Below are 22,715 nucleotides of genomic sequence, written 5' to 3' on the forward strand. Positions count from 1 at the left end.
AATTCGTCCTATACCACTTTTCAGGGAAAACAGCTGGAGAAAGGCGAGTCAACAATGAACAAGAAGAAGAAAGTAAGCTGATAACTTCAGGCTTTACTTTTTGAAAGCTCTCCATATTGGAAATAAAGGAATAAAACTTTGTAAGGTTCAGTATTATATTAATAAGGGCACGACCCGAGTTTCGTAACGTAGTTATATCTTCAGGTCATCTTCATATCCAAGTGCCATTTTACCATTCTTCAGGTCCTTTATTTCCAAGAAAGTAAGCGTTGGGACAGCGCAATACGAGCATACGAGCCTTATTCTGGTGGGATTGGGGGGTTGGTTGGGGTGGGGGAGGAAAGGCCCGCACTCCACAGCAGCCACCACCTCCGACACGGGGGTCATTAATGCGAAGGTCAACTAAGAATAGGGGGAGATAGCCGCGCGCGTATATATAGGGGGCGTTCGGGGCGCGGCTCCTCCTTCCAGAGCCAACCCCTCCGGCAGACACACAGGCACACACTCCGATCTCTCAGTTCTCCGCGTGCCTTCCCGACACAAAGAGCGCACCATGGATCCCAGCGGGAAAGTGGCCCTGGTCACAGGGGGTGCCGTGGGCATCGGCAGGATGTACTGCAAGGAACTGCTCAAGGCCGGAGCCAAGGTAAGCAATCACCCCTATCAATCGTTTTGTAGGAATTGGTATTGCCCTTGGGGGATGCGACCGACGGCTGAGATAATGTGCGCCACGAGAGTAAGGGTAGGGACGGAAGGGTGGAGAGAAACCCGGCGTCGTTACTCAGAAGGACTCGTGATTACCGTCGAAAACTAAATATTCGATGAACAACCATTACGAAAGGAGCTTTATAAGAGCAATTTTGGTGACACGTGATGAACATCTTCTGAAGAACAAAACACGGCAATGTCTAGGTCAGTAATTTTGGTTAATAATAAAAAACACTACTTTCTAAAAACCACAACACTACTATGTCTTTGAGAGGAACTTCGGTGAGATGCGAAAATCATGTGTCGAAAAGCACAACACTCTAATGACTCCGTTACTTTGTTCATTTCAGTGAAATGTGCCAAAGATATTTTAGAGGAAATATTTCTTAAGTGTTTTTCGTTCATTGCCAAAATTCGTTTTGGCATTGCTCGTATTCATTGCATCTCCTGAAACACGAGGATACATCGTAGTATATCTACCCCAGTCGTTCTCGCTCGAACGAAACGTTAGCTTGATTCATAATTAGTATTTTACATTGCCTAAACTCCTAAAATATGATCACAAAATGGTTTGAAATTAATCCGGAAGACATTCCCAACTAGAAATTTTGATTGAGAGAGCGGATTCATTATTGAGGCTTTCCAATTTTACCATTTTTCTTCACATTTTCTTTAAATTCGATGATGACTTCCCAAGGGCTCCAAACTGAAAAAGTGTCTGCTAGACGAAAATGTAGTCAAGGAAAAACAAGAAAGACCAAGAGAAGTCCGACTCCTATGTAATGATTAAAGTGCGCTGGAGATGAGGTAACTATGCAATACATGCGGAAGACATTCTCCGATTCCAAATGTGCGAGGCTGATTTGAGATCGAGTGGGTGTAATATACATTGAGGCTTCCATTTTAAGATATGTTTGGCGTTTGTTTTCTTTCATCAGCAATAGTGTCGCTCCCAGGGTCTGTGGTATGGAATTAATTCAAATGAGCTTTTTCATAAAAGATATCTGTGCGACAGATACAGGTGAGATCGATTTCATTTTAAGGCAACTCTCTACTAAGTATCGGAAGTAAAGAAATAAAACTTTGTAAGGTTCACTATTATTTTAATATGGGCACAACCATGATGTCGTAACGTGGTTACAACGATGTAACCACGTTACGAAACCCGGGTCGTGCCCATATTAAAATAATAGTGAAAATTACAAAGTTTTATTTCTTTATTTCGAATATGGAGAGGTTACACAAAGTAAAGCCTGAAGTTATCAGTCATAATCTATTAAGTATTTTTCGTGGCGTTTGTTTTGTCAAATCAGCAGTTTGTTTCGTTCGAGTTCCATTGAAAGTAAAAGATCGAAAATATTGTGTCTACGGAAGAGTTGCAATTTACACGGAAGTGAGTAAATAACCCCAGACTGCAACAATTAATTAAATATTAACCTCTTTCCCAAAATAATAGTTGATTTCGCTCAACTTACGGAGGAATCATGACGTTAAAACAAATTACATATGAGTATGAGGATATTATATAAAGGAAATACATGCCAATACGTCAAAAATATGCCACCGATATTTATAATTGATTCACGTTGTTCATGCCGATCTCGTCACACTCCAAATGCTCTCTTTGTGATATTTTTCTAATTCCTCTGTTGTTATAAATGCTTGAAAATTTTTTTATTTTTTGGAAAACTGATGTTTTTTATATTAAAGATCATTCCTTAGGTATAAAATCGCAATCTAATCAATGTACCGCCTAAAACAATTAAAGGCACACATGTACCTTAATATTGGATTCTGCAACTAAACATTTCTCCCTGTCTCTCCTATTCCAGTTCTTTTACCTTCCAGAGCCTCACCTTCTCCATATTCCTCTTCATCTCTCCGATAGACATGTTTAGAAAATGTATAGAAGATGTTCACACATACCTGTTTATCTTTTTTGACATTTTTCAAATAGTGTATATTTTATATATTTTGTATTTTAAAGGTTTACATACCATTAAAAAAAATGTGTTTGCATTGACGCTATCGAGGGGTTAGGTGGAAGAGGGGACTTTTTAGTCTCAACCTCGCCCGAATAAAGGCATTTTATTATTGTAGACACTTGTCCTTCTGCCTACCTCTTGGGACTTTCCCATCTCGAAGTCGCAATATGTAATACATTTGAAAGACATTTTTGATAACGAAGATACTCGTGTGCGACTGATTCGACACTATTGTGGTGGGTGATTTACAAATTAAGGCTACCTACTCTTTCTTTTCCTTCTCCTTTTGTTATTCCTTGACGGCAAAATTTAAATTACAATGATCCACCGATTAATTGCCTTCAAGTCGAAGGAGTTGGGAACGAGACAAAAAAGGGCCGTCCGAAAATATAAGAGCTTTCTCCAAAGTTCCGTGGATCCAATAAAGAGAAGAAGCATGAACTATAACTGTGTTTATGCTATGGATGGTATTAACATAAAGTTGACAGACGAAGCGAAGTACCCGGAGTTACGATAATCTCGAACCAATTGTGGGGAACACATAATGAATATTTGTAAAAGAGCCCTGAAGAAACGAGGATTCGTCGAGCGTATTGCGGGAACATTTTCGGATGAGAAAGTAGAAGAAAGGTGTTATTTCACACTCGTCTTACCGCACCTTGAACATGTAGCGAGCGTATGGGATCCGGTGCAGAAAGACTTAATCCGTGAACTGAATAAAATACAAAGGAAAGCTGCGCGGTTCGTCAAAAACTGCTACGAGCGGGCAGATAGTGTTAACCAGATGTTAAGCGAATTAGGCTTGGAGCCAATAGGTACTCGGAGGATGCGCGCTAGGCTTAGATTGCTTGAGCAATTGAGAATGGATATTTTTAAGAGCGACCAGAAGAACATCATATTTACTTACAGGTTCTTACATACTTACAGGTTCGACAGAAGCGTTAAATTATGAGAAATATTTTGCCGAACGGACAGATATGGGAATTCGTTTTTCTCCCGAATCATAAAGGACTTTTATAAATTGTATTCGCAATTTTGTTTAAGCATTTTCACCAAAACTGCTTGGGTCCTAAGGTCTGTGTGTAAGTGTCCGGGATCTCACGAAAGTTGACCCGCAGAGATAAAATGAACAGATAATAACACCCCCTGACACACGCCTTTTAGGCGGCTTGCGGGGTAGCATGTAGATGTAGATGAAGAATTGCATTTAATGATTCAACTCACTCTAACTGCATCAACCCTGACTCGGCCTCCGTCGTGTGGATTTCACATATTCAGTTCCACTCTTTGGCCCGCCTCGAAATCCATGGATTGCGTTTGGGAGTGGTCAGAAGGCCTCCCCCGGGATTTGAACCCATGTCTCTTCGATCATCAGCCAAGCGCTCTACTCACTGGACTACCTCACCCCCAATTGTTTACTATACTACGCTTAAAAAAATTGATTAGATTTCCCTCGTCTTCTCGCTTGCATCATACGTACTTTCCCGCAATATTCGCGTCATCAAAATTGGAAAACCAAACATTAAAAATGATGACGCAAGGAAAACATATCAGCATTTGTGGATTTCTCCATTTTCCGGGTCATCGCCGCGTTTCGTGGTCAGAGGTCAGGGCCGGCGCTAGCAGGTGCGGGGCTAGGGGCGAACCTTCAGTGCGGGTCCCTTCACTTAAAATATTAAACTCTATACCCCATCTACAAACTCGAGCATTTTGAATCCCTACCTCTCTTTGGCTAAGTATGTGTTCCCCTTCCAAATTCAGACTTCGTAATTACGCCGTTATGATACCATTACGCAGTTGAGTTCAAAATAGTATAATACAAATAAAATTTATAATTATATTTATTCATAAAATTATAACGTAAAATAAACATAAAAATCCTTTTTCATAATATTATTTTTTGTCTAGCACGGACTTAACAATACAGTAATAGTTGAAATTGCGTTTTCAAAACTATCGTATATTTTAATTTTTTTCACGAACGCGGGGCCCCCCAAAGCGCGGGGCCCCGCCCTAAGGCCGGCCCTGTCAGAGGTGACGACAGTTTCGCCAGGATTCCACCAGGCGTCTTCAGGCCGAAGTGGCTTGAGTTGACTTCGACCTGCAGACGCCTCTCTACGCCACGGAACACTCCGAGACAAAACATATCAGCATTAAAGAGATATTGAAATACTCAGCGATAAAGATTCAACATACGATCCCACTGAACCATAGAATTCGCATGTATACATTTTTATTGCCAACGATAATTTATATCTAACCGTTTTCTCGAGCCCTGGTTCGACGATGGGCTGAGATTTACCAGCGATTGTGATCGCAATGTCACAAAGCGTTTGTTATTCCACTCTTAGGCGTGGTTAGCCAATTCAGCACTCGCCTACCGGAAAGGAACACTCATGCTCCTCACTGCTCCTTAGTTACTATGGTACCCTAACGATGAACTCGCTCGATAGCTGATTGTTCATGTCATTTCTTCACCGGGGTATTCCGTACGATAAGTTTCCTACGTGGTGTGCGGCCATTTCACCGCTATATCTGAAGTTGCATTAAAATAAAATAAATAAAAATATAGAAGATCTAAAGAAGCTAATTTATAGCATAAATTGTAAAGAATATTTTATTCGAATTCAATTCAATTCGATAATCAATTACAATTATGCCAAATTCTTGGTATTTTTATTGAAAGACTTCGTGAGCCATGAATTGTATTTGAAGCATATCATTAATATTAATTAAATAGATTATGTTCGAAAAACTACTTTATATTTCCTACTAGTCCTAGCAGAAGTAAAAAATAAAGAGGTATTCAAGCATGGTAAAACATAATAAAGCAAATTTACAGGTGCAAAGCTTATTTTGCACCGGAATAAGTGGCCATTTCGTCATTTTTGGAAATATTCGCCTTATTAGCAACCAAAAATGGCAGGAGTTAAATCCTGGTCAACCACGCTTCTTTGTCACCTCGTAGTTGACACAATGAGGCTTTATATGAGAAATTTTCTCGCGACAGCAATGTGGCCGTAAGCTGGAGCTACCTCAACAGCAATGCTGTCATCGATCACGTTTATCGCGCGCGTGAGTATAAATCTATCTCGTGTTTTATCTCCCATTTGCGGTTTCCTCCACATTGAAACGCAGCCACAAACATTGTATACCTAACGCTAAAAAAAACATTCGAACGATGCAAAAATGGATGATTCCTGATGGAAATTTAAGTAAACAAAACAAAAATACGGCTATGATACCAATGAAGAAAGAACGCAATAGAGGAATATTATCGTAAAGCGATGGAATATGATCCAGCTGACATGCAACGCAACACTAGAGGTATCATTGGGATGGGTAGCCAGCATTTTATAGCCAGTATTTCACATAGGAAAAAAAATCAGAGTCAGGATAATAGAGTTTCTAAGTATTTCCATTTCATTGCATTCCTAGTTCGTTAGAAGAACTTAGGATAACGGAATCACAACGCACTGTTTTGCCATATTAAAATATATATTTTACCTAGCATGACAGGTTAATTGTCAAGGATATTTTATTCGGTAATTAAATAAATGAATGCCAAATACTTGGTAATTTTATTGGATTATTTCATGCGCAATGAATTAAATTTGAAGGATGTCATTAATTTTAATTCCATAGACTATATTTGAAAGATTAAATTATATTTCCCGCGAGTGGTGGCAGCTGCAAAAAATAAAGAGACACTCAAACATATTAAAAATAAAAAACCATAACTTTAGGCCTATGCATTAACGCAATGTTAACAAAGAGGGATCACTCCCCTTAACTAACACTTCATTTCACCTCTCTATCGCCATGGAATTATTAAATCCAGAACAGGTAGTTGGCCTTCTTCAAGAGCTGATCCCCCAATCCACGCTGCTTGCTGCTTTTCCGTCTGCCGGGAAATAACTATTAGATGGACGGTTCTGCTCTTAAGACCTGGTTACACAATTCATTAACCAGTGCGAGTTAACATATAAATGAATGAACGCGTGAATGCATAAAAAATGCACCTTGTAACCACCTAACTAGTGCTAATACATGAACGGAAAATGGAACCTGATCTAATTTCGTTCGTGCATTCGTACATGTTCCATTCCGGTCCACAAATACCTTTAATGAAAACAAACATTAACTCGTCATCAACTGTACCGTGTAGCCAGGCCTTTTCTTATTGAAGAGGGACGCCTTCTTCGCCCACGCAACAAACCAAGATGAAGTCGAGGACATTCTCTCCTGTAAAAAAAATGGGGTACAAGAACAGGGGTGGTTTTAAGACTTCCCTCCCTGACATATTTAAAAAGTTAAACATTCTAAACGCTGCCTTGGCTGAAAGCACTATGCTCGAATAGCATTAGAAACTATTGTTTATTATATCCTATATATTAAAAAAACACTTTTATTATGAAAACTGCATTCGTATATATTGGTGTATGATATATGAAGATTAATACAGATTTTGAAGATGCGTGCTGTAGTCATCGGTAAAAAATCTCGAAATCCCGTTCTTATTTTAAATATTGCAGCATTTTATTCATATTCAATCAATTTCTCGCAACGAATACAGAGATTCAGAATGACAATACCCTGAAAGATGTACCCAAGTGCTTCACGGCCAAAGTGAAGTGTAGGAATGGAAGAGAACGTCTTAAGGGTCTTCAGTGGCGCTTTTCTTCGTGGTGTAGCGACGGCAGGAAGTGGATTAGCCAGCCGTTGCATCACATACGACACGTGCATCGATGGCGAAGGAATGCATTCCTCACGAAAGGAAGGGTTGATAACAATCTGGCGCCAAGCATATATCAGACGCACAAAGTGACGCTTTTCGATGCTCATCCGGCACAAAGACAGCCAATGGCACGTGGACAGAAATGTACTTGAGTGCTAGGCAGGTTGCCTAGGTATTGTTGACAATCAGCACGCATCGAAAAACCACATATTTCATTAAAGTCAGCCAAATGCTTTGTTTGAATAATACTGAAAGTTAAATTGACCCTTGGCTATTGGCAGGCATCATAAAATGTAAATGCCTCTAACGGATATGTACCCCTAAACTGGTGGTCTCCCCACCAGATGTATCGCGGGTAGTCGTCTCCAGGGAAAATTTTGGGGGATTCAAGCCCCAAACGAAGCCCCAGGCACTTAAAGGTTGGTAAGTATATAGGAAGCACTTCGCATGCGAAATCAAGTCGCGACTGTTATGACTAATTTGACAAGGGGCCAAGAATGACCTCAATACATTTTTCGCATCGCCGATAATTATAGAGGTTCAAAAGTAAAAGCCTCTAGATCCAATGTAATCTGAACAGGCATTTTAAACATACGCGTCCTCTCTTCCCCTGGTTCCATATCTAACAGTGTTAACATCTAGATACTTAAATATTCCTCAAGTGTTTCACTTTTTTATGTTCGGAGTGATTATTTTCCCTCTTGCTTATAAGTGTCACTTTTTTATGAGGAGCAACTTGGTAATATGTATCTCTGCCAACCAAGTCCAACTATTTTCAAAAGGTCGTCAATGCAAATGGGGCTCATAAAGTCTTGAGTGCTCTGCCGGTAAGTATAAAAAAGGAAAAGCATTTCAGAAAGTTTCCTTTGTTCAGTGAAATCGAAGTTTTTAACTCCGCGCGGTATTGAAAACATATTTAAAAGACCTTTTTAACAATTGGCTGTACATATATTTATGAATTGTTTGCATGAAATTTATTTATTTTTAATCATTTGTTCATTTTTGTATGACGCACTAACATAATTGAGTCATCATATGACTAAGCCGCTAATCAAGGATTCAAGCCACTTTATGTTCTGAGCACTCTTTGTCTTTGACTCTGTTCCAGAGAAACTTATGATATTCATTATGCAAGTGATCTTAGAACATGTATTAACCTAAATAAAATTAACACCAAAACATACGAATGCGTTGCATTCAGTAATAATTTCTTATATGGTAGTGTTTAACCTATTCTGACCCAACTAAACGTCATTCAGGCATGAAAGTTGAAGTGGGAAATTCACATTGACCGAAGGTAGGCTGAGGGCAGCAGTTTGCTATCCCGCACTCATGTCGCCGACTGAAAAATGTTTTTGTGTAAATTCTTTCTCCGCGGATTATCACAAGCGCTCATGCTGCTATTTTGACTGATGCGCATCCTCGAATTAATGAAATTCGTTTGACATAAATTCATATTGCACCTCCAAATTAACTCCTTTCTATTCTTCCTTGAATAATCATAAGATATGACATCTTATTTTTCGATGCTATTGATCCTTACAGCATTTAGGATATCTTTTGTAATCCCCAGCAATCCAGAGGCGTACTCTATGAATCTAAATTTCGTACATTCCCGCAAGGATATTCCCTTTGTCTGATGACCACAGGTCTCCATAATTTTTACCTTTTGATGGTCTGATGCATGATTTGGCGAAATTGCTTCGTTTTAAATTAAAAACTTGGTAAATTCCACATGTGATACTTTTTCTTACCTTTTGATGTTTTTCACGTTCTCGGGGAATTAAATATGCGTAATTTAATTCGTTTCCCAAATATGTCAATTAGAGCTTAATCCGAAGAGTTGGTTCTGAAGCGTAAATTATAGTGAGAAGAATGACGGGGAAAATTAAAGCATACCATTGAGGTGGCATTTGGGACCTCGCCAGTACTAGCGAGCAGCTTTGCTTTTTTCAAGGGGAAGCCAACTGACAAAATATTTCACGCAAGTTTTGTATTTTTACTGCTATGAAGAGAGGGTGTCAAGCCAATAGGGATAGGTCGCTCGCCCCTATCCTAAAGAATCGGCTTGAGCCATAGGCGGATAGGGGCACGACCCCCCAGACGCTTAAGAAATAGACAAGATATTTAATACGGCTATCATTACCTTCGTTTTTTTCATTACGGAGCCTCAATAATTTAACTTCATATCCATAACTTACATATTAAAATAAAGAGAATGTTTCATACCGTAAATGTTGTGTGCAATGCCAAATATGAGAAAACCGTTTGTCTGATAGACCCTTGTGCCCCCCCCAGGAAAAATCCTTGGCCTGAGCCCCTCCTCCACTCATCATGGGGTTTAAAATATTACCCTTTTGTTGTGAGTTGGCTCCCCCTCGAAAATTACCGTCGTTGGAATCTATCGGGGTGTATATTTACAACCGCGTAGAAATCACAGCTATTTCGTTTGCCATGCTTATTGTTCAGAATACCCAAAACGTGTCCTTTTCGTCCATTAACTTATGTAATGGACGTGTCCAGGCATTTGTCAAACCGATGGATTGGGTCCCTTCCGCTAGCGCGCACCTGAAAAACCTCCCTGCTGTTCGTCCCAACACCATCGCGGCCAATGTCTATTTACTCAAGAAGAGGTGCAAACGATCCCACAGTTGCGTGGGCCGCCGGCTGCCCAAATAAACCAGCGAGTGGCGTCGCAACGCAGAGCGTTGCTTCGAGACGGCGGTGGACACACTTCTAGGGTTTTCCGTCTTTCCAAGGCATCGGCTCGTATTCACGGCCAAGTTCAAGGTCGCGTTCGCTCCTCGAATGTCAACGAACGCGCGCGAAAAGAAGAGAGAGAAGACTCGGAGATAAGCTAAGAGAATTCAAAGTGATCACTTTAAAAAAAACTCTAGCTAAATAAAAAACAAACCTGCTTCAAAAAGAATCCTTGCCCTTCAGTCAAAATGTACCCCATGAATTTCAACGGGAAGCGAAGACTAAATTATGGATTAATGCAGAAGTTTGCTGCTTACCTATGGTTGAAGTAATAATTAGATTCACCAGTTTATGCGCGTTTTGAATATATGTTAACGCCTGGTTGCTACGTTTAATTACTATTGATGGCACGGAGAAAATTATTTTATCAGAAGAATTAACAATACATTAGTATTAAAAAAATCAATTGATCAGGAGAAAACAGAAGTAAACATAATATGAAAATAAGAGAAGTTAATAACAGCATTCCGTATGATGCGCATTCATATCAATTAAACCAAATATTTCGAGTGAAAAATGTAAAAAAAGAATAATGTTCGGACGAAATTCAACGTCCTTCTTATGGGAGTGTAAAAGATGACACTATTGGGGTGAAAACTACCCCGAATATAATTTAACCCAAAAATCCTTTCCGAGTGCGCCCATGCATGACAGAGGGAATGTGTTCTGAAAATTTCTCGAATATATCTTCATTAGTTTGGGCTGAGTGTTGACGACTGACCTTAAATAATAATGAACATACTTACAGCAAATAAATATTCTAGTTTTGATTAGGCCTTTCTAAGATATACAAATAAATACCTTATTTGAATAAATATAACAGGCCAACAATGAAAAAACTTTTTTACTGAAAATACCTTATTCTTATGTTTTTAAAGTTGCTGGATCCAAATGGGATGGTTTTAAAGTTGTATCACCCACCATTTATTCACATTTTACAGTTAAATTTATGAAATCAAGTAATATGTTTTTAATTTAACAGCTTTTTTATTGTTATAATAAAATTGAAAAAGTAGGTCTAATGAACGAATTTAATGGGGGACTACTGTTGGTACTTCACCGAGAAGTTCAGCAAGCGATTCTTCGAAGAAAAAGCTACACAAGAAGCTTCAAGGAAAAAAGGGAAAGAAAATGTAGACCAATTCCAGTTGACATGTGAACCCTGTATTATCACGCTGTAGTAAATACAAACAATTTTACCACGATGTAGGGAACAGTAAATACAAACAATTTATGATGTAACACAGTGTTTCATTGATTTCCCTGTATACCGTATAGGGGAATTATACTAAATATTAAATACATATTGCTTGGAAACTATGGGTGACGCAAAAAAAAACTAAGGCCAGATTTGGATTCGGCACATCAAAATCTATAAAGATCAGCTATTAAATTAAAGTTTTCAAACAAAATTTTTTTGTTGGCCTGTGTAATGGATTATAGCAGATTTATTTGACTAATATATCCAGAATGATTTTATTTTATGACTGAGCGGTGTGCACGAGGAAATCTTTTCTCATGCAGCGCCAGACACCGTAAAGCTGGCTCATAGGGTATTAGGTCTCGATTTTCCCAGTTATCATCACCCGGTGTCGTGCACCATTCAATCTGGTCAATAACCCCCCCTCCTCCCTGAAAGCAAAGACAGCCTCGCCACGCCGCAGTCTAAGGCTGTATGCCAGACAAACTTTCAAATCTGAGATGCAGGACAATGTCGATATCAGATTCTAATTTATGCACCGTGAAATTTTCAGGGTGACCGCAGAAATAGTAGAGCTAGAGGAATGCTCTCATGCTTTGCCATTGTATGTCGTTGATAGAGGGTGAAGAGCTGGTTTGGATTAGAGGAAGAGCCCGAACGATTTGAAATCATGCCAGGCGGTTCGTAAGCACTGCGCGCAAACATCATACCACGCAGGCGAACCCTGGCGATGTGAGGCCTCTTCCCTCCACAAAGCGAACTCACTCGCAAACAAGCGTATTCGGGGAAATTTTCTCGAGGCCGACGAGGCAATTTGAAGTCGAGTGGAAAGGGAGCGAGAAGCCCACGCTCAAATTGAAAGCAAACAATGCTCTCTGAGTTAAACAATAATAAGATGGAATCCACCAGACATCAATATGCAAGACCGCTTTGGTGGTTCGCATACAATCTTTCCTTCGTGACAGACGAGGGCGAATTAATGAGCCTTTAGGACACATATATTCGTTAACTTTTCTCCAGCGTTTAGCCCTCTCCTTCGAGTAGCGTAAGGGATAAATATGCAATAACATTAATCAAAATGCACGAGTGATTTAATAATTAACTTATTAGATGTCAAACTTTTGAAAGTACCTTGCCACAAGTTTTTGGTCCAAAAGATTTGGAAACTATTTAGAAAGAATATATTTCTAAATTGATACCCAAAAATGAAACAATTATTGTGATTTGTTTCGCATTAAAAAAGAAAATAAATAGGGAAAGTGTTAGTACGAAAACACAATAGAGTTTAAGAGAATTTATAAATACATATCGATTGCTAAGTTCTAACAACACGTATTTCAAAAATAGCAACTTTTCAGGAGAGCTAAAAAAACAATTAATTTCTTTTACTTGTGCACTGAAATTAAAAGCCAAAAGTTCATAAAACTGAAAAAGAAGAATTCATTTGCAAACAAAGAGTTGGTTTTTGCTTCTATTTTATTTTTTAATGTTATTACACTTTGTTTATGATACCTATATCAAACCGGCAGAATTTGAGATTCGTGTTGTTAGAACTTAGCCATCGATATACATAATTTCACAAATTTCATTTAAAAAGCTATTCGTGGGAATTGGAGACTGGAGGGATACATTGTTTTTCCGAGACATCATAAATTCGCAAATGAATTTCCGTCGAACGTCATGCTGAATCCATAGACCTTGTTAAAAATAACTAATTATTATATAAATATTCTACCGGTTAAGGTACGTTTAAATGGAGCACTTCACGAATCAATAAGGCCTGTCTACCCTCCAAAATCGGAATTTAATTTTCAATTCACAACAAGGCTCATTTTCGTTCACGTTATCTAAATATTATCTATTATTCTATTTCCTTGCTCACTTATCATAGCTTTCCGATGTGAGGACGTGACGATGAAAGACTTCCCTTTATTGGGACTGCATAACAAGATTATTACAATGATCATGCCATCAATTTTAAAATGTCAATAAATCAAACTGCTCATGGATGAATCAATTTATTATGATATTTGGCCGCTTTCTAATTCACATGATGTGTGGGGGAAAAACATTTTCCACGCAAGTGCTAGAGTTAGAATGTTTGGGTAATTCAAATCATTTACATGGACTCTTTGACGTGGTTATAAAGATTGTATGATTGTATAGTCATAACAATTGAAATACCTATTTTTTAAAGTAATAAGGTCTTAGGAATGGAGCTTTCATCTCCTGCATCAAATTTTAAAATAACTTGGGAGATAACAGGGTGTCATTGAGGGCCAATTTGAGTGAATTTTAAGAACGTAGGTACCAGGTGGCCAAATATCATATTAAATTGATTCATCCATAACCAGTTTGATATTTTAAAATTGATGGCATGATCAATGTAAAAATCTAAGAGGCCATGTAAAAAATATAAGAGGCCATGTAAATGGTATTTCATATGGTTAAACGTCAATCATCTTATAAATAACAAATGCAAGGATCTACTCAGAAAACTACTCAGAATAGCATATTCTCAGATCTCAGTTTCATGATCTTGTTAAATTTATATGAAAATTAAAAACTTCCCCTGAGCCACTTACCCTCCAAAAGTTACGAAGAACTATAAAGGGCAGAAAGCGCAAACAAAACTCTTGCCTCGCCATCCTTAAAGGACCAGGAAATAGTTTCGCTGCAATAGTTGACCCGACAACGCGGAAAAGTTTAATGGTGTCCGCTGAGGGACGTTGAGCTATTGGTCCGCGGTTCGATGCCTCCGTGATTTTTTTCTTTATCACTCCAAAATCAGAAGTTTTAGTTTGAGAATCGCCAGAAAAAAATGATAAATCTTCAATCCGCAGATCAATTTTTTACCATTCACTGATCCAAATATCTGATTCCATTCCATGTGGTTCAATTTTTTTGTGAATCACCAGCTTTTCAGAGGTAACCAGCTTGTTTCGACTGCTTGTAGTTACATCTCAACGGCATTTTATTCACTCAAACTTATGGTATGTGATCGTAGCAAACTTATTAATTACCTCTGATGACAATGGACGAGTCGTCCGTCGAAACGTTGGTGATTTACAACGCTTTAAACAGGGGGAAATATCGAGTAGGAATATATTTTCCTCCTCTACACTGTGGTACCCGTCTGATTTGAATATCTTATGACACCAGGCCCTTTGAATCGGTTGAGTTTGAAGCCATGATCGCGGATGCGCATCGGGAAGGAAGCTATTAAGTCGCAGGAAAGGACAAAAGGAAATAATGAGTATAAATGGCTATGATCTGGGGAGGTTGCCAAACCAAGTAATCGAATCGTGATATTGGCGCATGAGTTGTTCGGAAAGGCGACATTTCATTGTCACGAGAGATCAGCGGAAAGTATCTTCGTGGACGATTTAATAGCGACGGGTTTCCGAGAATTGAGGAAAAATAGCAGAAGAAAGGAATACGGTGCCAAATGAATGAGGCTGCCAAGAGGAAATGATGAGTGCGAACATTCACTCAACTCGTGGAAAAGCAATTGGCAACACGAGGAAGAATAGTAAACGGATTGAATATCCAATTTTAATTTATAAATGGAAGCCAATTTAAAGAAAAATAGTAATAAATAAATCGCAAAGAGCAATTAAGCGTTAGATTTTAGAACTCTTATATCAATGGCGTAGTCATTAAATCAAATTTAAAGGAACTCAATTTTAACTATATCGCATGGAAAGATGCACTTCTGTTATTTCCTAATTTCTTGATAATATGTAACTAACCGCACATATTTGTTTTATAATATCCGAGGATAAAAGCGAAGGTTTTTTGTTTCCATATACGTACACTAGTATGCACACGGCGTTCGACATGCGGCAAAGGAAATTCACTTTCCATTTTATTAACAAATCAATATACACTGCCACTCTAGATTAGCGCGAATGCTGGTTTGGATGAGTGAGGACAGAGGTCACTCCAGACTAATCTGTAGGAGTGTGAATAGCATTAATTAGTGTATGGTCAGTTCCTTTACCTGAGCCATCTCGTATTTCCAGGGCTATTTTCTGGGGGGTTCCTTCTTTGGCTTCGGCCGGGATCAGAGCCCGAGATCAGCAGCCGAGAGCCTTACCTTAGGCCGTAGGCGCTCAAAAAATATTTCTTTGACTGTAGTGAGGATACGATATTTGATATACGGGCACAATAGGGTGGTTTCCTATTATTTTTTTATTGCCTAAACCGAAAGATTTTTACTCCTGCAGTACGCATGTCACGCTCTTAGATTTTTAAATGACGATAACTATTTTTCACGATCAAATGAAAAGTGAAAAATTTCAAGCGCGCGAAAACGCGACGGCTAAGTATGAATGATGGGAAAAGTCCGTGTGACGTATTTCTAGTTCCCGCTGCCGTCGTGTGAGGTGACCTTGGGGCGATGCTTTGAGAGCCGCTACGATGCAGGCTGCTAGCAGGTAGCAAAGTACCCAGCTAGTGGGTAGCGCTTGGCTTAAATAAGGATTATTAATACCCTACCAAGCGACGGAAACTTTCCTACCATAGGCAGTTTTAATAGGTGATTATTATTATAAGACATGTTTCCCTGAGCTCCGTGTCTCATGCATGCATTGGTAATCTCAGAACATGTAAAACTCCTATCCACTCGTATAGAAAGTAGGTCCCTGTGACGTCACGTGGAGTGGCATAGCATGGGCGCCTATCTAGCCTTTTTCAAATGAGGTTAAAATTGACCATTGCCATTCGTCTAAACCGGTATTTCTAAAACCAAATACTTTATATATTATGAATACACTAACGGTGGGTAACGAATCGCAATCAATGCCTTTCGTTTCCTCTGGTGAAGGAAACTACCCGATTTGTTCTTCCCTGCTTTATTTCTCAATTGATGCCGATTGGGATGCGCCCTTTCCTTCTCTTTCTCTGCAGGTGTTCATCTTTGACATCAACGAGACGGAGGGAGACAAGTGCCAGAAGGAGTTCGGCGAAGAATTCGGAGAGGACCATGTGTTCTTTCTCAAGGGAGATGTTACCAGCAAAGAACAGCTCGAGGGTAATATCTTAACATTTATTACACCAATATTTTCCATAACCATAACCAGCAGAATTACTTTTGAAATCTCCAAATTTCAGGAGTGCTCAGTTTTTTCACGACAAATATTTTTGAAAATGAGGATGTTATTTTTGGAAAGTTTTACGTATTACTTAAGTGTCAAAAATTGTCAAAGTATCACTTTTCGAGATAAAGATCGATTGATAAAATATAAAAGGAATAGCAGTTTCAGACATTCGTCAATAATTTTGAATAAGCCGTAGCAATCACCGAAGTTTAAAATATATAGTTTTTCTAAAACAAAATATTTTGAAAAAATGTATTTTTTGTATTTTCCCATGGCATAAAATTATATCCGAGCCCTTTGAGTCATCTTTTCACTTGACGACTTATAGAATACATGGTGTAAAACTGTATTTCCCGGAATTTTCTCATTACTAGTCCTCACGCTAGTGATAAATTCATAATCACATTAAACCATGAAATTCCACTTCAGGCTCATGACAGACTTTTTTCGATAAGATCATGAAATTTCAGCTTTATTCCTAGATAATAAAAGTATAGTTAAAAATGTCAATATTTACGCGAGTGAGATTGTACGACAATTTGTAGCAAAACCATAAAATCGAGCAAAATATTATTATAATCCTTTGATATGCACGTTACGTCGCTTCACGAGAATACTCTTGTAGAGAGTGATCTTTTAGCCATATGCAGTCAAATTTAAAAGTATCGCTACGAATTGAGCGGCGCCACTTTCGCCGGGAAGGACGAGAATCATTCGAAACGAGGAAAATTCGAACCACATCCGAGCCTCCCATAATGGAGTAATTACCATTTACTGCATATTTTAAGGCAATAATTAAATGATTAAGCAAACGGTTTAAGCTTTAATTAATGGATAAGTGCATTCTTAAGATGAAATTCAATACTAGGGCTTAAATTGACTTAAATTCGTAAAACAAGCGATTCGTTGTGACAAACTTTCTCACCATTGAAACTCTACCCAAACTCTACGTAAAATATAAACGAAATTGAAATTGCGATATCATTGGAATTGATTCCAATGTTTGTTAAAATGAAATAGAATTTTCATAAATATTCGGTCACGGGTTCCGTCCTGTGTGCTGAATCACCAATAATAATCGTAGTGAGATATACTCCACATTTACTTCGTAATGCTCGACCCCATCACCATGTTCTCTAATATAAGGAATGGTGCACAACGATCCGGTGCTTTCTCGGCGAATAACTGGACTGAATAAGGGTTTCCGGGTATTCATACGGGTGAGAGTGTCCATTATTTCAAACGTTTCGAGGTCCAAAGAGTTCCACGTCATCAGGGAATGAATCTGGTGCCATGACTGTGGTCTGTATCGCAGTAGTCCATCGCTTAAAATTACAAAGTCATTGGAGGATGAAAATCGGCCCCGCTCAATGAAAAGAGACCACAACTGGTGTATGTGCAAGAATAAATGCAGGCCACGGTCATGGCACCAGCATCATTCCCTCGCGACGTGAAACTCTTAGGACCTCGATAAGTTAAAGAAAATGGACGTTTTCATCTGGCTGAAACCCCGAGAAAAACTTCATAAAACAAAGCGCCAGCTCTTTATTTACTACACCTTATATTGGAAAAATAAGGTGATGTGTTTGAGCACTGCGCACCTCAGAGTAAATGCATAATCAATCTCACAATCTGGATATCCGAGAAAACCTTGAAATAAAATTTGGTGCCTTCCCGGCGAATGACGTGGGTAAATTTTTCTCGGGATTCTCACCAGGTTAAATTCCACATTTTAGCTAATGTTACGAGCCCCGCGTCAGAGCTCGAAACGATTGCTAAAACGACTTTCAGAGACCCTGAGGATGAGCCCCGAGTCACAGCTCGAAAGGTTGGCTCTAATAGAGAAGTTAACCCGGTGAGGATCCCCAGAAATGTTTACCCACAAGAGAGGACCTTTTTCAACATAAGCAGTGGTTCAACAGATTCAGATTTCAATTGGTGGAATTTAAATAAATAAAAGATAGTAACACTTTTCTACAAATGTTTTTACTGCGTACAACGCGTTTCGGCTCACAGAGCCATCACCCCCGCCTCTTTTCCTGCTTCGCTACTCATGAGGCCTCTCTTTTTACCCTACCACCCTCTTTTTTTCTCTTCTCCACCCCCCCCCCCATTTTCTGAGGTTCTTCCCACGTGTCGTTATTCTACAGTTATGACTAGAGTCCTCCTTCCAACGTGGGTTCCCCACATCCCTTAGTTGTATCTTTTCCCACTCTCTCCACTCTGTACGCCTGTTCCCACCCCCTTCTTCAAAGATGTTAAATCCTCCCCAAACCCATTTCTCAAGGGTATAAAGGTGATTTTCAAATGTTTTGCAGTGTCTTGTACCAGATGATGGCTCAGTGAGCCGAAAAGCGTTGTACGCAGTAAAAAAATTTGTGGAAAAGTACTACGATCTATTATTTATTTTAATAAGAAGTGGTACTCACTCGTCGTAGCCTTCCTCTTGGTCACGCATCTTTCTTCAGACCCACAGCAGCAGCGTCCAGCCCTGACGAGTACCAACCCTCGAAGGGAAACAAATGACTCGCAAGCAGCGGAAGAGGGTCGTTGAGAATTCAGTGCAGTAATGAGGGTTGCAAAAAGAGGGATGCCTCCCCAATAGTAACGGTCTGTTCTTTGCCGCAGGGGCCTTCAAGCAAGCGATGGAGAAGTTCAAGGGTCTAGACATTGTGGTCAACAACGCCGGCGTGATGAACGACGGTCTGTGGGAGAAGGAAATAGCAATTAACGTGGTGAGTGATATATGTACATGCCTGCGAATGTAAATGTTCGGGGGACGAGAGGCTCCAAGGTCTCTCAGATATGAGTTCAAAATAAGGGTCCCTCACTTTAGAGCGCTTCGTTGACGACTAAAATAATGGCGACGACATCCTCAACGCCAATTCCCACTAATTGTAAGTTGCTTCGAAGAGTTAATAATCAATATTTAATCCATCGTTTTTGCTGCTTAACACGTTGCTTACGGATGGCGAGAGTTCTCGTCATTTATTCCCGAGTGTTCCGGACGGGTGACAAAAATTCTCGTCGTTCAGGCGCGTGAACTTTAACAATTTCAAATTAAAGGTATTTGGTAATACTTTATCAGTTGTTGCTCGTTCCTTATTATAAACAGACGTATCGTAATGTTTGAATTGGTCAAGTTATATTTTAAATATCAGCTTTTTAACCATGTTTACACCAAAGGCGGTTCGCCCAAATTGACACACATTTTCAATCTCAACACCTCTAGCCAGGTACGTCGTTCCCCTGCATGAAAATATGTACCCCGGTACGCAACGCGTTAAGTTAAATATTCATGGAGGCTGAGGGAGTTAAGTATGCACAAATTTCAATGTATACAAAATCAAAGAATCAAAACTGTTACCAAAAGTTTCTGTCAAATTCAAAATAACAAAACTATTATGCATATCATTTTCAAATGGTTATCTACACTGTAGTAATGAGGAATGCGAAGAAAAATAAGCACGTGCTTCTCGCCCTCAAGATTAATGGCGGTGTATGTCCGCTAACGCCACGTGGTCCTTCACCTCAAATATTCACCTGGTCAACAAATGTGTATAGTTGAAATGAAAAACTTTGCTGACTTAACGGGGGTAACTTTGACCGACCATGTTGAAATAAACAGTTGCAAATAGCCACAATTATGAAATTATTATTTCGACCTAGGTTTCCATGTTACTACATCATCATTAAGTACAAAATGGTGCATGGTGCATTCAATTTATACAATTTTTAACCGGTGTGGGGGAAAGTAAGAGGAGTTAGAGGATGGGAAGGAGATGGGAAAGCCTGAAATAGAAGTGAACAGAATAGAACGGAGGAGAGTAAAAGAGGGGACGATGATTACTGGGAAAAACGGAGAAAGAGATGGTGGAGGTTAATAAGTAAGGAATCAAAGGGAAATGCAGGTTTTTTTTGGGGGTTAATATATTTTTCCAAAGAAACATTCAAACATCCTCCTGGCGGTCTTCATTTCTGGTTGTGTTCGTTGGTATTGTTTCGGGAGGCAGTCAATGAAACTAACATCGAAACTTGGGTCGGAATGTAAATTTTATAATCGTGGGAAATTGCAAGTGTTTATTTATTTCAACATGGAAAAATTCCACTCCATCACGCTTGGATCTCCGGATTTTATTTGACCGACCAGTTTCGCCACCACATGATGAGGCAAATTGTTAACACAACCTTTGTGAAATTAAAAAAAATGTAATTTAATAGTATTTAAAAAATACTTTTAAGGTCATTTGAATTCCTTGCATACATAGTTACGGAATGTGTAGAATAGTGACTGGGAGTGACGTTTGATTGGGGCAAAGTGTGGATTATTGTAGGTACTTGTAGTAATGCATGTTGGTCATCACCATTGCTAGACGGCCGTGTGCAGGGGTACCATCCTGGCCATGCAGCACATGGGCAAAGACCAGGGAGGCAACGGAGGTCTCGTGGTGAACATCGCCTCCATCCTGGGCCTCAGGCAGTTCGCCGGCTGTCCCGTCTACGCGGCCACCAAGCACGCCGTCATCGGACTCAGCAGATCCTACGCCGTGAGTAACACCACATTCCTTATTGCCACGATCACCACTGCTTAAAAAGTCTTCAACACCTTAGCAGTGGTCTCAGCAAAAAAGAGCAGTGTTGCATAACAGATTTGAGGACTAAGGAATCAAGTCGATTTTGAAATTTCGGTCCAACGTTCGAGATCTCTAAAGATCGCGAAGTGCTGGACATACTCTCTTGATGGTACAGCGTAACCCGCCCTTAAATCATAAAGGTTCACCAATTGATAGCCTTTTATATTGATAGCCAATTAATAACCTATTACTTTTGACTACTTTTTGTATACGATCACTCAGAAAGTCCTGCACCAAGTTTTCAACTCTCTCGTTTAACCCGAATAACTGTAATTTGTAAAAAACCTTTTTTGTGAGGTACCGAACCCAAATCTTTTTTAAAATCTAGAAAAAACGTCAAACTTTCTTTTCGATTCACTAGATACAAAAACGGAATGAATAAGGAGCGCGAGCTGGTTTCAGCATGATCGATCTTTCTGGATGCAATGCAGATAGATAATCATGTAGGAAAAAGACAAAGTAATATGCAATTTACTAAATAAGATAGAGAAAACATTTTTTTGATGTTATATACACATATCAATATTAGTAGTTTGTCTGACTTTTCGTGACTATCGATGAACAGCTGAGTCAATACAAGGAAAAGATTTGGCACAAGATGTTTGAGGTACGACGCATTAATTCTCTGTAAGTTCTTTTTAACCAGCTATTAAAAAAGTATTTGTTTATGTATTTTAACATGCAGCGCCTTTGACAAGGCCTGTTTCTTTCCTCGGATTATGTGTCTCTGATTAAAGGTAACATAATCGCAGAAAAACGTTTGTGCAGTCCACAGGTTTTTATAACCGACACAGGACTCGAAAAATGTCAATTACAAAGAAAAATAACAAAGTTTCGCCTTAAGTATGACATATTTTGCCGAAAATGTTTTTAAAAAATATCTGTGGACCACCATAAAAACGTTTTCTGATATAATGATACCAAAATTCATACGGCTCAGCAAAATTTCGCCATCTTCTTCTCGTTTTAAGTTGGTCTCAGATTACAATTTTTCGCGCACTTTTCTCTTTCCAGGAACCATTCCACTACAACAACACGGGCGTGAGAGTGGTCACCATCTGCCCTGGCGTGACAGACACGGACCTTATCTCCGGCGCGGGAGGCAGACAGATGTCCAATAACATGGGAGACCATTGCGCTGCTGAGCTGAACGCACTGCCCAAACAGCCGTGAGTGAAAACGACGATTATCCACATACATACATGTGTACACATTGCCGCGCAAATACTAATCGACACCTCCGAATTGGATAAAACGCTTGTCTGTTATCACCGCAACACATGGTCCAACCGAATTAATTGAAAGACGGACGTTATGAGTGGGATGATAATTCTGTGCCGTGAGATTACTGCGAGGACACTGACCTCGAAAAAAAGACGTCAACTACCCTCATTGTATTCACAGCAACTTAGGACACATCACTTAATTCTTCAGGAAAAGTGGCGTAACTAGGAATATGCTTGGATTAGGAGTCGTGTTCAGAATCCTTGGAGATGTGGGTGTAGAGAAGAATGTATAAGATGAAGTAGTTGCATAGAAAGAGGAACGACAAAGTGCTAGACATGGTGGGTGAGGAATGGAAGCTTC

The 22,715-nt window shown here is 39.3% G+C and overlaps 1 protein-coding gene across 1 annotated transcript in view; it reads left to right on the top strand.

Annotated features, from left to right (window-relative positions):
- Window positions 1-455: 455 nt before the first annotated feature.
- Window positions 456-22,715, top strand: part of LOC124163307 (15-hydroxyprostaglandin dehydrogenase [NAD(+)]-like) — a 35,065-nt gene continuing 12,805 nt past the window's right edge. Inside the window, exons 1-5 of the mRNA XM_046540121.1 lie at window positions 456-646; window positions 16,304-16,427; window positions 19,123-19,229; window positions 20,868-21,041; window positions 22,143-22,297. Coding sequence (XP_046396077.1) covers window positions 554-646; window positions 16,304-16,427; window positions 19,123-19,229; window positions 20,868-21,041; window positions 22,143-22,297 — 653 coding nt within the window. The 5' untranslated portion in view covers window positions 456-553. The remainder of the gene's footprint in view (window positions 647-16,303; window positions 16,428-19,122; window positions 19,230-20,867; window positions 21,042-22,142; window positions 22,298-22,715) is intronic.

Source organism: Ischnura elegans, chromosome 8, assembly GCF_921293095.1.
Source record: "Ischnura elegans chromosome 8, ioIscEleg1.1, whole genome shotgun sequence".
NCBI lineage: Eukaryota > Metazoa > Arthropoda > Insecta > Odonata > Coenagrionidae > Ischnura > Ischnura elegans.